Below are 14673 nucleotides of genomic sequence, written 5' to 3' on the forward strand. Positions count from 1 at the left end.
GTCATTGTTCTCGAATAATGTCTGCTCGTGGTGTTTGTAATCACTGAAGAACACGGAGGCGCGTCGTCTGCAAATTAGCAGCTGCTGCGATCATACTAAATATTTCAGACGCCATCGCTGCTCGCACGAAGAATTGGCTAGCACGACTGTTGCCATTACACACACGAAAATAAATGCATGAATGACAGCACTGTACACGGATCATCCTGCCTGTCACGTTGCATCTACTTGCCCGCAGGCCACTCTGGGTCTGACACGTGCGTACATCCCGCTATGATGAGTACCGTAATTACCCTATTCTAACGCGCCCCCGATTCTTACGCGCACCCGATTTACCTGGCAAAAAAACCGAAAAAACTTGCACTTCCGATTGTAACGCGCACGGAAGTTTGCGAGCAAAAAAACGAATGCGAGAGAAACGGGCGATTTATTTCTCGAAGTAATCTCACTCATCTCACTCCTCGTCGCTCTCCGCTGACCACAATATCTCGTCCTTGTTGCCATCAAGCGCGTTCGCAATGCCACACTTCATAACGAACGTTCAACCATGATCGATGGAATCGTGGCCCACGCCTCGCACGCCCATCCTGCGAACTTCTCCTGAGGCGCACGCTTCAGCCGACCAGTCGTTTTGAACGCGTGAGAGTCGCTGCTGCCATTGCTGTTATCAAGTGCGCAAGTGGAACGATTTGACGATTTGTGTGAACGCCGATAGAAAAACCTCGGCGCCTATGCTTCCTGCGTCCGAAAAATCGAAGCTAAAACCTTTGGCGGCATCTTGAGATGACGATGGCGATGGGCCGGACGTAATTTCCCTTGTTTTGGCAGTTTCGGTTTCGTATCAGATTCTAACGCGCATGCAATTTTGCGACCTATTTTTCCGGAAAAAAGGTGCGCGTTAGAATCGGGTAATTACGGTAACCACCACTTTTTGGCCTGAAACTATGTCATAGCTACATTGTTCATATTTTAAGCTATTCTATCTTGGTTCTAATGCAGGTTAAATGTAAATGCTCATGACTGCTTTTTTCTTCAGCAACAACATTTTGCAAAATTTGTAGATTGTGATGAACAGCCTTTATCCATAAGAGAAAGACCTCTAGGCCATTAGGGGGAACAGAGATGTGTGAGTACGGGAAAGGAGTATTCTTCCGTGAAACACGTGTCTGCGCGGACGAAGGCGCCGCTGCACGATCTCGGCCAACATGGCGACGACGCATGAATCCGCGGAGGTCCAGAGGTCATCCCGAAAGATACATACATTTAACTACCTGTGGAAAATGCTTCAAACTGTTATGCCCCGGCCACCAAGGGTTCGCGCGCTGACGTCCCTATAGCGGGAACCAGCAGCTTGTTCAGTCGCTGTGTTTCCACCGTAGCCAGTGGCGTGACTCGAACCCGCTTTGGCAATGAACGAGTCCAGAGTTGACACAAGGGTTATTAAAAGTGATGGGACCGCTAGACATTGGTACGGATGATATTAGGTATTAACGCAATGCTAGCCCAAACACCAGTCCTAACACCTACTGCATTCCGCAGCACACCAGCTGTTCGTCTGGCGCAATGGCAATAACAACAGTTTCGCAATTGGTAGTATTTCATCTTACATCCCCCGAACTGGAGAAGGCACTGTACAAGGGTCTTCGCACTAAAACTCCGCAAAATATGAGCCGCCGCTAGCCTGAAAACAGTTGAAAATTGAGTGCTAATAGGGGAATGACTGCAAAGTGTTCTTCCTCTTATCAGGCTCACCAATACCCCGTCCTGCACGTTATAATAAGAAATTGAAGTACAACGACGGCCTACGTCCAATCGGTGTCCATGATCGCTTACAAAAATTGGTTTATGTGTACTCAAAAAAACAAGGAACATACGCTATATGTATTATACACTGCAATACATCGCCCGTGCGCTAGAAAAAAAGCAAATGGGTACGTGTTCGGTCTGCTTGGTCCCTAAAGACGGCCTTCGAATCGTTGAACTAAAAGTAGACCGCCTCGCAGGCTTGAGGCATGTGTCCCTGGCACAAAAGCGAACAGTGACAGTGGAGCGACGCCAGAGTTCACGAACACCCTTCGACAAGGACGCCGGGTCCGAGGCAAGTGCACAACGTGGAAGCACCTGCCCGTGTCTACAGAGTCGCTCGGCAGAAACAGTTTTTTTGTGCGGCCACCCCGTTCGATGAGGCCGTGTGGGGGCGAACCGCTGGGGTCTGTGGCGCTATGCCTCGGCTGGGTCCCGCCCCGTGGCTACCCTACCGCGGCGCGTCTCCTTCATTTGCAGGTAGGGCACGGCGATGAGCACCACGCCGGCCGCATACAAGCACACGCCTGCCAGGATGAAGCCGGGGCTGAACGAGTGGGTCGCGTCCAGCACCCAGCCTGCGTGACCGAATATCAAGCAATCAACCAAGCTATCATTCAAGCAATTATTCAACCAACCAACATATCTACAAATCAAGAAATCAACCAGTTAATCACTGCAGCCATATTGTTGCTGTAAAAATGCATGAATGAATCAATGAAACAGCAAAAATTAAACAGAGATTTGTTTTCTCCTCAACTTCACGTAAATTTCGAATACAAAATAGAACAACTAGGACTAACATCACAATTGAACAAAATATTTGCGTTCAAAAATACATCAGCTGATACCCAAACATATAGATGGAACACGAATAAATATGATAATCACATCGAGAAATAAATCACATCACATAATAAGTCACATCGAGAAATAAATCGCATCAAACTCAAATGCAATACCAATCAGTTGAAACATGGCAGAAAATATATGCTGCTACCAGTCATACGGTGTCCCAGCGGGGTTGTGCTACTGAGCCAAAGGATTGTGGTAATATTTCGGCCACAGTGGCATTTTTCTGATTAACGCGAAAAACAATAAATCTCGTGTGTCGATATTTCCGCCACTTAAAAGCCCCCTAGGAGGCCAAAAATCCTCCATTACGGCGCGCCCCATAGTCATAGCACCTTGGGCTCGTTAAGACACCGAGATATTTTATTTGCAGGTCCAACCTCTGCGCCTACTCTATTCATTCTTAAGCGCGAATTACAAAGTGACCAAACGTTGCAAAGCGCAAGTTAGAGGTCTTCCCTCTTTAAACCGTGCGATTTATTTGAAAATAAAAACAGAAATCACATTGGAAATCAAGACCATATTTGGCGAGGATCATTATTACCAATTTTGCAACACAGTTTACGAAAATGCCAGTACTAGCCATGTCAGAAAAACAACCACGGAAAGGCTAACTGAATTCAAAACAGCCTAGGCAGTACCGGAAAGGGACCCACATACGACGTCTCAATAAAAAAAAACGAGGAATCACCAAAACAAATAGGCAGGGTATTCAGACATGACGAAAACGAAATATCACGAAGTCCGAGGAAAAGAAGGAGATGTTTAGCTATGAGAATGTAAGCACGATGACGACATTGAAATGCTCATAGGAATCTCCAAAAAGAGCACATGTTTTCGGTGCCAGTCCACTATTCTTGTGTGACACCCCCTTCTTTTAATCGCGTTTCCTAAACGGTAGGTGCGCGTGGCAGTGCCTGCGCGCGGCACGGCGTTCGTGAACGTTCCCAGAAAACGACGGGGAGATTTTGTCCCCGCGTGACGGAGGGCGAAGTGGGCAATCTCTGCTTGAAGCAACGCCATCGCGGCGTGTTTACGGCGCATTTAAATCTTTCCTGGGACTAGAAACTCACGGATATAAAGGAAGTGGGACGACTTTAGGCAAGGAAAACAAAAAAATAAATAAACATGCAGAGCTACCTTGTACAATCATGCGCTGTTTACAAAAAAAAACGAAATTTGAACCTAAGTCTGCAAATGATGGTGCTATTGCGGAAAAGACTATCCTCTCTTTGACCGACTCCTCTTAGTTTGAAGCAAAGTGCAGCCCCTGGACTATTTTTAATAAAGAATGAAGACATTACGCGAGTCGTTCTTACCAAATTATTGCAGCGAGGGGAAACACGTTCACTTTTACGCCACCACCACCACTTCACAGTCCGCAACGGCAGTATCTTTAAATCAAAATTGAAATTTCAGGCTCTCACAAACATCACTGCGTTAACCGACTATATCGAGTATTAACCTACCGACGTACAAAGTATAGGCCAGAAAGCCTCCCTACCATTTTCGATATCCACCTTGCTATGTAGGAATATTGGTTGCTTTCACAGCGCAACACTTTTGTGCGTCCACGAGTCCTACGCTTGTTGTTGATCCGATCGCCACTTCAAGTATCCTGTTCATGCTCCCGCACGCACTCACCGCCACATTCTACCACCGCGAAGCGAACTCACGCACCACACAATACGTCAGGAACAGTCTTGGCTGATCTTGCTGATACATTCCTTCCTTGCATGCTGTTTAGGCGGCAAGGTCGTCACTTTTTGGAAACTGCACGTGGCATGCCACGCTTTCTATATCGGAGCTCGGTGTCTAGCTGCACGTCCACCGGGAGGAGCGGCCATCTGACGACTGCCCTTTCGTTCGCGCTGAGGTCTCACGAGAGGCTCGTGCTGTAACTCCGCTCATCGGCGAAGCTTTTCCAGGCATGAATCTCCCAAGTCGGAGTTTTTTTGGAGGAACTCCGCCTTAGGCCAGACCAATGGTATGTTATCGCTTCGTATTTACAGTCACTTGGTTGACGGAGTGTTTAGGCGTATAGTGCTTCATACACTCGGCAGTGCGGAGCAAGCGTTGTACAGCAGGAGGATTTACCGGAGCATAAACCTAATGAAACACCCCATCCGGCTTGTTTTCGTTCACTGTGTACCTCACAATGAGCGCCTTTTAAGGGATCCATTCAGCATTTGCTTCGCGTTCCTTCATAAATGTTTCCAGGAATGTTTTACTTTGTTTTTTTATACACTGCTGCGAGCATCCCCACAGCCATCCGTACATGCTAAAACACCAGTAGCCTAGTGCCTAGTGTTAGGCACGGTGTTTTTGCATGCAACACCTTACTGCCTCAAAATAGGCACTGCGTGTTCACTGTGAGCCCAATAAGGGCGCGCGCGCTACTCACAACCTCACCGCTGAGAGGCGGTCCGACCAGCGTAGCGACGCCCACGCAGAGCAGACTGAGACCGAATGCGTTGCTCAGCCGCTCGAGACCCACCAGGTCAACCACGACCACCGAGCTCAGAGTAATGAATCCGCCTGCGAACAAGAGCGTCATATCAGCGGGGCGATTGGAGGAAAAAAACTAGGATGTTATTTCAGCAAAACCTTTACTACGCCATGTCTCCCATGGTGATTCAGCGCGTCGCAATGACCTTGTGCCGCCGCAATGAGGGAGGCAGTTGTGACTCCATGCCACGTCTTCCGTTGCGGAGAGGCGGCGCAACTGCACTTGTTTGTAGCCTCACCCCTGCTGTACCACGTGACTAGGCGACCGTTTGACAGCTACTTCGATTGACTGACTGACTGACTGACTGACTGACTGACTGATTGACTGACTGACTGACTGATTGACTGAATGACTGACTGATTGACTCAATGACTGACTGATTACTGACTGACTGGTTGATTGACTGATTGATTGACTGATTGATTGACTGATTGACTGATTGATTGACTGATTGACTGATTTATTGACTGATTCACTGATTGATTGAATGACTGACTGACTGACTGACTGATTGGCTGACTGCCCGACTGACTGACTGACTGAATGATTGACTAACTGATTGACTGACTCACTGACTGACTGATTGATTGATTGATTGATTGATTGATTGATTGATTGATTGATTGACTTGCTGATTGATTGACTTGCTGATTGATTGACTGACTGACTGACTGACTGATTGATTGATTGATTCATTGACTGATCGATTGATTGATTGACTGACTTATTGATTGGCTGATTTACTGATTGATTGATTGATTGATTGATTGATTGATTGATTGATTGATTGATTGATTGATTGATTGATTGATTGATTGATTGATTGATTGATTGATTGATTGATTGATTGATTGATTGTATGGTTTAACGCACCAACACAACGCAGGCGATGAGACGCGTGTTGTGGAGGGCTCTGGACTAATTTTGATCACCTGGGGGATCTTTAACGTGCCCCGAAATCTCGTAGACACGGGCGTTTGTGCTTTTCTCCTCCATTGGAAAAGCGGCCGCCGCGGCCGGGAAACGAACCCGCAACCTCACGCTCAGCGCCACAGCACCTTAGCCACTGAGCCACAATAGTATTTGCAAAGCCAAACCAAACAGACTCCCGCTCGTGATTTAAAAGTCCTAAACCTAACCCGTTTTCGTTACTCATTTCGAAGTGTCACCGCCCGTAGCACTCACTTGCAAAGTAAAGTGGCAAAAGTCGCATTTAGCTCCTCGAGCATCATACTTTTAGAGTGCGTGGTAAAGAGCAAGCATATGAGGGATTTGGGTGGCATAGATCTAATATATAGTGGCGCAGGTCGCGGCTGTCTGAAACAATGTCCGACTGCACGACACAATTTATTGGAAAGAGGCCTACTGTGGATTGTGTTGCAGCGACGCCGTAAGTTCTACATTTTAAGTGCAGAGCACTTTAGGCGCTTGCCTTGTAGTCCTAGCTCGCTCGCAAGAACCAAGCATATGCCACGGCGTTAAGGTGTAACACGGTCTCTTCGCCGCGGTGTAACCCAGAGGCTTCGAAAGCCAAGCGGTTTATATAGTCATAAGCGCTCGAAACTCGTGAACCACTGGCGCTTAGCAGTGGCTTAGGTCGGCTATGTCAGGATATACATAGAGTGGACTAAGGTTCAGCTGGTTATTCTTAGCTTTCCTGGTTGTCTAGGATTAACTGATTATCATGCTCACTACCGCTTGTCATCTAATCCTAATGCAATCTAATCTAATCCAAAACGAATTCAATCCAATCAAAGCCAATCCAATCATCGCGCTTGCGCAGCACGGCTCTCCAGGAGCTACGCGAAACTGGTCAACCTCGAACAGAACTCCCACTGGCGCAGTTTCAGGAAGGGGGCGCGCGAGCTCTGCGAAGGCGGGAAATTTGATTTGCATGGGGTGGTAACAGTAAGCGGATAACCACGGTACAGCCCATTATGGCGAATCACTGCTCTGCAATTCCGACAGCTTTCACATTTAGTGGAACGGCGTTAACTTTGCAGGATCTTTTCAGGATGGCCATCGTGGCAACCTTCGCTGAGAATACCGCAGTAAAGCTGCAAGCAGGATTTTTGCTATTACCCCTTCAGTGGCCGCCAGCGAGCTTCACGAGAAATTCACTCTAGAACAGAGGGTACTTGGGAAATGCAAATGAAAGAAAACAACGGGTCCAGACCCAAGTACTACATCCCAGCTCCGCAGTCCAGCTTAAGATGAGCAAGTAATCATAATTTATAAGAGCGGAAGCAGTAACAAAACAATTGAAGCTTAGAAATATAATTTTCATTTCCAAGCCTGGTAGATCCTTGAAGTTATACAATCACAGCCCAATACTACTCTAAAGGAGATGTCTGAAGTGTGCCATTGATTCAGTACATAATATAACCGTTACGAGGTGTGATGTGTGAGGTTTATGTGTCCGATACACCAAGTGTGATGTCGACGGTAGTTTGTAGTGTGTACGATCTTCGTTCTTTTAAGTTGCGTGGGGCTGCCGGACCATATGATGCACGAGGCGTGAGGTGGCTACCATTTTTTAAGCAGTTTGCGGGATTAGAGTTTGGTTTTGGTCATCGTCTCTTCACGCTAGAGATGTGAGTGGTTGAAAAAAAAATATCAATAATATTACGGTTTTATTTCTTTTTTTTCCACAAAGGTAATGTTGAAAAGCAGCAAACATAGCTTGTCTAGAGAAATTCATTGTGATGCGACCAATCTGCATTGAGGGAAACGCTTTTTGAAGTCAGTGATTACAGTGAAATCGTGCAAACATTTCGGGAGTGGAAGCTCTGCTGGGACTTTTGGATGCAGCATGAAAAATAAACGAAAACATTCGTCGGAAAGTTAAGTTTTTTAAGCGATTCGAAGGCGAAAGCCAGCAGTTATCGAAGACTTCTTCACTGCTGCATCGTCTTTGCAGTGACGTCACGTTCACCTTTCATGCTGCACGCATCCCGATAATTGTTGTTCCATCTTGGCACGGTACAGGGTTAGGGCTGTAGTTACCCCACTTGGCTGCGACTCTTGGCGACCCCGGTTGAAATCCCATTCCAACCCAAATAGGTTTCTACGGATATTTTTTTACTTACGTTCATTTTACAGCAGCCGTAATTTTGTTTCATTCGTGTAGGCGCCAGCAACTACGGTCATTTTTCGCGTTTAATGAGACATCTATGGCTTCCGGCTTAGGAAGTATGTCGAATATTCTATAGATCTTTGCGGAATCGTATTTTTCAATTTTTCAGATTTTTCTGAGAAAAAACTTGTTTTTCTCAGGCACCTCAATATTTTAAGAAAGCTTAAATATATACATCCAGTGCACCCTCAAAAGCCAGTCACAGAACACTGAACATCCTTCGGCTGCACTGGCTCTGGCGGCAGCGTTTCTATAGGCCCGTCGCACCGGACAGAAGCCGCGTTTACATAAATGCGACAAGTGGCGCATCGCATCGCATCAATTTTCTAGCGCATCGCATCCATGTAAACGGGGCTAATGCGCTAGGAAAGCGCTTCGCATTATTGCGCCACAAAGGGGTGGATTGAGACGCGTAAGTCTACTTTCGAAGTGCATGTAAACGCGAGCGCATCGCATAGGAATTATGTCGACAAGAAAAGTAAGCCCTGCAAACGCAGCTTCGCATCTAAAACGTCTAAATCGAGTGTAAGACAAGACGCCAGAAAATGCGAGTCGTGAAAAAAGAACAAGCACCAGCCGTGCCGGAAGCTTTGGAAGCGCCAGAAACGCTGCTTTACCTTCGATGTGCGACACCGTATGGCGCCACCATCGCACCAGGGGGAATGCGGTACATGTAAACGCTAGCGGATCGCATTACTCATGATGCGCTAGGAATTGTGACGCGCGGCTATCGCATTTTGTCGCATTCTTATAAACGCGGCTAGAGGCCGCTGTGAGCGCAGCACATTTCCTACTAAAGGTGTCTGTAACGCACGCTAGGCCATCGGTAAAGGAGTGGCGGTCCCTCGACCCGTTATCACCCACTGCCTGAATCATGCCGTGACAACAATCTATGGGGTTGAGGTTGACGCTGAGGCACGGAGTCAAGAATGACGGCCGCGATGAATGAATGCATTGGTTCCAACCTGCCATTTGTATTATCTGCGATCTGACTGGTCCACTACAATATCAACAGCTAACGTATTTTCGTCTGCGCGACTTGAACTGTTCGTTCTTCTCGGCCTTGTTATAATGGCGTTGCCTTAGAGGCCATCTTTGTGTGGGCACCCGTGCGTGACTCGTGATAATACCGGCTGTTGCTGTCTAAGACAGGGCGCCGACACTTACGTAATATGAATGCTACGAACCGATCCCGTGATATGCGTGGATTTTTTCTTACAAGCAATGATTCCCCGAACCACCAGCATATCGAAAACGGCGCTGCTGCTTGCGAAGCAAACATCAGGGCAACGTGTCTATACCTGGCGTGGTTTGCAAGTACTCTGGCGATGGCGTGTAAACGCATGCCGCACTTTCATCAAGGTACTTTATACGCTAGAATACCTCCGGCCGCTCCGTATGTGGCGGCGTAGAGCTGGAGAGCGGAGTAGGTTCTCGCCAGCACGCTGAGCGCTGTGGAGAGTCCGCAGATCATGATGCAGCCGATGAAGATCCAAATGCGGCGCCGGCCCGCCAAGTCCGCGGCCGCTCCGATGGCTACGCGGCCCAGCACGTTGCTGATGCCGGTAACCGAAAGCAGGAAGCTGGCCTGCGCAACCAGTATTCAGAGACAGTGCAGTCGAGTGGGAGACGCTCCGAGAAAGGCGCCCTTCCTTGCATAGGCGCGCTGGATCACCCTTACCTGATGGCATTATTAGAGCCCGTAGCATTTTTGGGCTACCTAAGCGCGAACGTCTGAGGTTATGTTCAACCTGCCGGCGCGAAAGCCATACCGTGATCTATGGAGCGTGTCACGCAGTTCGCTTGGCTGAGACGGGAATGACGTCATTCGTTAAAGTTATTACGACAGTTGCGGCAGCAGTCTGAACTCGGCCTTAGTCTCTGTCACTATTTCAACCGCTTGACGAAGAGTTTGAGATTAAGGATTCAACAAGAAGAATGTACAGGCTAACCCGTTCCAAGCTAGTAAAACCGCTGGCATTGGTCAAACACGACCACATTGAGTAGTGCTAAGGAAAGCTTAGACATTCTTTAGGCAAGATATTGGAGCACAAGCGACAGTAGCAGCGCTCGTTTGATAAAACTCCAGGGCTTGAGTAGTTTTCAAATACTCGTCCGATCCCCGAAGATAAGCGGAATTGGGCTGGGCCAGTACTCAGGAGGGAGTTTAAAGATAGAAAACTAAAAGGAATGCGTTGAAAATAAGCAATGTCGAGAATATGTAAAGTTCGCGATGTCTCAGCACATAGGGCGCTAGAAAATTGAATTAAAGTGGAAAATTTTCAATGGCTTTAATCGTAGGAGAGGAGCGAGAGCACAAAGCAGGAGGCTCAGAGGTGGTATTATGAGAAAGGAGCGAATGTTATGACCAGAGACCGGAACCTTGGGCAAAACAATTCAAGGTTTTAGGCCCCTATAATAGCACTTAAAAGTGAGATTCATGCATTTACAGCACCAAATACTATCGTTTCGGCACACACAAATCACTGCGCATTTACTTCAGCAGCAAATTGCACGACAAATGTATGACTTGCATTAAAAACAGCGGACAAGTTGTGTTCTGTGGGAATGCAACGTTTTCTTCGTGAGAATTATCCGCATTAGACTTGCTCTTTTAACAGGTTTCCGCAAAATGCAGGGTAATTCGACAACAAAAGAAAAGCTTAAACGCCGTGACAAGCCAGACAATGCATTTCAATGGTTTGCGGCTCGAAGTTTTACCTCATTTCTGTCGGTAATTGTGTGCGAAAAAAAAACACTCAATATTCAGTGAATTTCGGGGAGCGTGCTTGTACTTCGGGACGCTACCTGATTCCACCTGGAATATTGGAATTTTTGCTGCTCAGAGCCTTCAGTAGTTCGTTTAGCAAAGGGAACCCAGAACTGTTGATGTCAGACAGAATGGCAGAGTGTCAGGCAGGAATGGCTCTGTCGGAAACGGGTCCTTCGGTATGCTCACGCGTCGTCTTCATAGTGGTGCACGAGCTTTCAGCTGCGGAAATTCTTTCTGCTAAGAGTGGGAAATAAGCACACGAGTGTGCCAAGTCATGTTCAAGTGACATCATCATCATCACCAGCCTATCTACGCCCACTGCAGGGCAAAGGCCAATCCCATTATTCTTCAACTACTCCGTTTCCTGCGCTAAGTGGGACTAATTTATCCCTGCAAACTTCTGGATCTCATCTGTCCATCTAACTTTCTGCCACCCCCTGCTACGCTTGCCTTTTCTAGGGATCCACTCTGTTACCTTTTATGACGAACGGTTATCTTGACTTCACATTACATGCCCTGCCCACGTCCATTTCTTCTTCCTAATTTCTACTAATATGCCCTTAACACGCGTTTGTTCCCTCACCCACTCCGCTCTATTATTGTCCCTTAATATTACACCTATATTTTTCGGTTCCATATCCCGCTGAGTCGTTCTACATTTAAGTTGAACCCTCTTAGTGAGCCTCCAAGTTTCTGCCCCGTATGCGAGTACCGGTAAGATGCAGCTGTCATACACGTTCTTCTTCAGGGACAATAATACGCTGCCATTAATTATCTGAGAATGTCTGCCGTATGCACTCCACCCCATTCTGATCCTTCTATTTATCTCTGCCTCATGGTTGGGATCCGGGGTCACAACTTGGGCTAAGTAGATATATTCGCTTACGCCTTCCACTGCCTCGCCACCTATCTCAAACCGCTGTGCTGTCCCGAGATTATTATCATTACTTTCGTTTTCTGCATATTACTTTCAGGCCCACGGTTCTACTCTCTTTTTCCAGTTCCGAAAGCATGCTTTGCAATTGCTCCCCCGAGTTACTTAGCAAGGCAACGTCATCAGCAAATCTGAGGTTACTGAGGTATTCTCCATTAACCCTTACTCCCACCAGTTCCCAATCCAATGTTCTGAATACTTGTAAACATGCTGTGAATAACATTGGAGAGATTTTGTCGCCTTGTCTGACACCCTTCCTTATAGGTATTTTACTGCTCTCCCTATGGAGGATGATGGTAGCGGTAGACCCATTATAGATATCCTCTAGTTTTCTTACATAATGCCCATCTACACCCTGGTTCCGAAATGCCTGAATGATTGCTGAGGTTTCGACCGAGTCAAATGCTTTCTCAATATCTATGAAGGCTATATATAGGGGTTCAGTATACTCAGCACACTTCTCTATCACCTCATTGATCGTGTGAATGTGGTCCATTGTTGAATAGCCTTTACGGAACCCTGCTTGTTCTTTAGGTTGACTGAAATTTAAGGTTGCAGAAATCCTGTTAGCGATTACCTTGGTGAGTACCTTGAAGACAACTGACAGTAAGCTGATCGGCCTGTAATTTTTCAAGCCTTTCATGTCACCTTTCTTATGGATAAGGATGACGTTCGCATTCTTCCAAGATTCCGGTACACTTGCGGTCATTAGGCATTGCGTATACAGGTTTGCCAGTTTTCAAGTACAATTTCTCCGCCATCCTTCAAGAGGTCTGCTGTTATCTGATCCTCACCAGGTGCTTCGCCTCTTTCATTTCTCTCAAAGCCTTCCTTACTTCTTCTGTCGTTACTGGTGCAATGTCTATCTCCTCTTAACTATTTTCTCTTTCGGCATTATCCTGGACGTGCCGGCTACTGTACAGATCACTATAGAACTCCTCGGCTACTGTGACTATTTTATCCCTATTTGTGATGACATTGCCTTTCTTGCCTTTAAGTGCATACATCTGATTTTTCCCACGCCAAGACGCCTCTTCACTGCTTTCAGGCTACCTCCGTTCTTTACAGCCTTTTCGACTCTCTCCATATTATACTTCCGTATGTCAGACGTCTTGCGTTTATTGATTAACTTCGAAAGCTCCGCCATTTCTATTCTGTCAGCTGGGGTGGAGATTGTCATGGTTTGCCGTTTCCTAATTAGATGTTTTGTCTCCTGTGAAAGTTTACCAGTATCCTGTCTAGCCATAGTGGCCCCCGACTTCTACTGCACACTCCGTGATAATGCGTGTAAGGTTGTCGCTGGCTTCCTGTGTCATAAACTCTGCTTCTTCTGTAATTACCACGCTACACGTTCAAGTGCATCGTGGTGTAAATTTCGGCTTCGAGTCTTTTGCCGTCTGCAATGATACAAGTACCACCTGCGAGTGTATTTGTAGTACTTTTCCGCTCTTGGCTGAGTTTTTAAGGGGTAAGAACGGGCTCTGGTGAAAGAGGCTTAATCGGCCGCTGCTGCTTGAAGACAACTGCAGGCCGAAGAAAGATCTTAACTGCACATAGTTATTTGTTGACATAGCAGAAAGACCTCCTGAGCTCTTCACAGCACCATTTAATTCCATAGATAGTAATGAGAAGAGAAATATTTCTGTACAAATTACTGAGCTATTCTGTTCAAAGATGACTATAAGGGAGCTGCGAGCATTACACCATTCATGAACTATGCATTATTCTACGATTATCAATATTTCAGAGCACAGATGTTTTGCATCAAATTCCCTTATTGCTCGATTTCCAAATGCACGTGAATATTAACCAGCACAGAAAATGACGGCTGTCACGACTGGAATACTTCAAAAAGCCCCGGTGCTCATTCCTATATGCTCCGTTTCTGGCGCCTTCTTTGTCATGCACGTGATTCTTCTTGCCGTCAGGCAGTGTTCCCGTCATCAGCGGATGACGGTGGAGGTATTCGTGGCGTCACCATAAAACTTAAGTGTGTCAGATTTGCACGTGGTTTTCCCCTAGGAGCGTTTTTGACTGAGTGGAATGTGCGTGTTGCGTCACGTGCATTTTCTTCGTTGTTTGTGTTTTTGTTGCGTTAGAAGTAGGCAGGGCGCATGAACGAAAGTTTTCGCCTTGATCAACGCACACAGCGCGTCACAAGGACCTAGAACAGAACGGCTCGTGTGGCAGGGTTGAAACGGTTAGGTTTGCCGCAGTGTAGTTGCTTACGGGCCTCTGCCGGCTTGCCCGATGTGGCGAGGTCGAGGTGGCGGTGGCTCGTGCATGGTTTGCGTTTCTCGGCTTGTCTGGCACGGCCCGCGGATTTTTCTTGCAAACGGGGTGTGGCCAACAACGCGTTGCGGGCATGTAAAGCGATCATATTACGTGCAGACCATTCACCCGAAGGACGGAGAAGTGATATATAAAACACAAAAAAAGACATTTCTAGGCTCTAAAAACCCCATGTTGGCCCATAAAGCCAAACTAGCACCTAAAAAGTATATATATATATTAAAAATAGGCAGTTATAGGCGCAATAAACCTTGCTTAAAATGCTCCCCTTACCTTAGTTGATTGTTATGTTAAATAGGCCTAATAGGGACTCATGGGGAAAATAGGAATTTTGCCAGAAATTCCGGTATCCAGTTAAGACTGAGGTAGGGGCG

The 14673-nt window shown here is 46.8% G+C and overlaps 1 protein-coding gene across 1 annotated transcript in view; it reads right to left on the reverse strand.

Moving 5' to 3' along the window:
• Positions 1-1094: 1094 nt before the first annotated feature.
• Positions 1095-14673, reverse strand: part of LOC144169029 (monocarboxylate transporter 13-like) — a 43463-nt gene continuing 29884 nt past the window's right edge. The window contains exons 7-9 of the mRNA XM_077698022.1: positions 9684-9888; positions 5068-5193; positions 1095-2381 (exon numbers count right to left, since the gene is read on the reverse strand). Coding sequence (XP_077554148.1) covers positions 2221-2381; positions 5068-5193; positions 9684-9888 — 492 coding nt within the window. The 3' untranslated portion in view covers positions 1095-2220. The remainder of the gene's footprint in view (positions 2382-5067; positions 5194-9683; positions 9889-14673) is intronic.

The sequence above is a fragment of the Haemaphysalis longicornis genome, unplaced genomic scaffold (assembly GCF_048455015.1).
Source record: "Haemaphysalis longicornis isolate Haplotype H1 unplaced genomic scaffold, Haemaphysalis longicornis Haplotype H1 scaffold_2, whole genome shotgun sequence".
NCBI lineage: Eukaryota > Metazoa > Arthropoda > Arachnida > Ixodida > Ixodidae > Haemaphysalis > Haemaphysalis longicornis.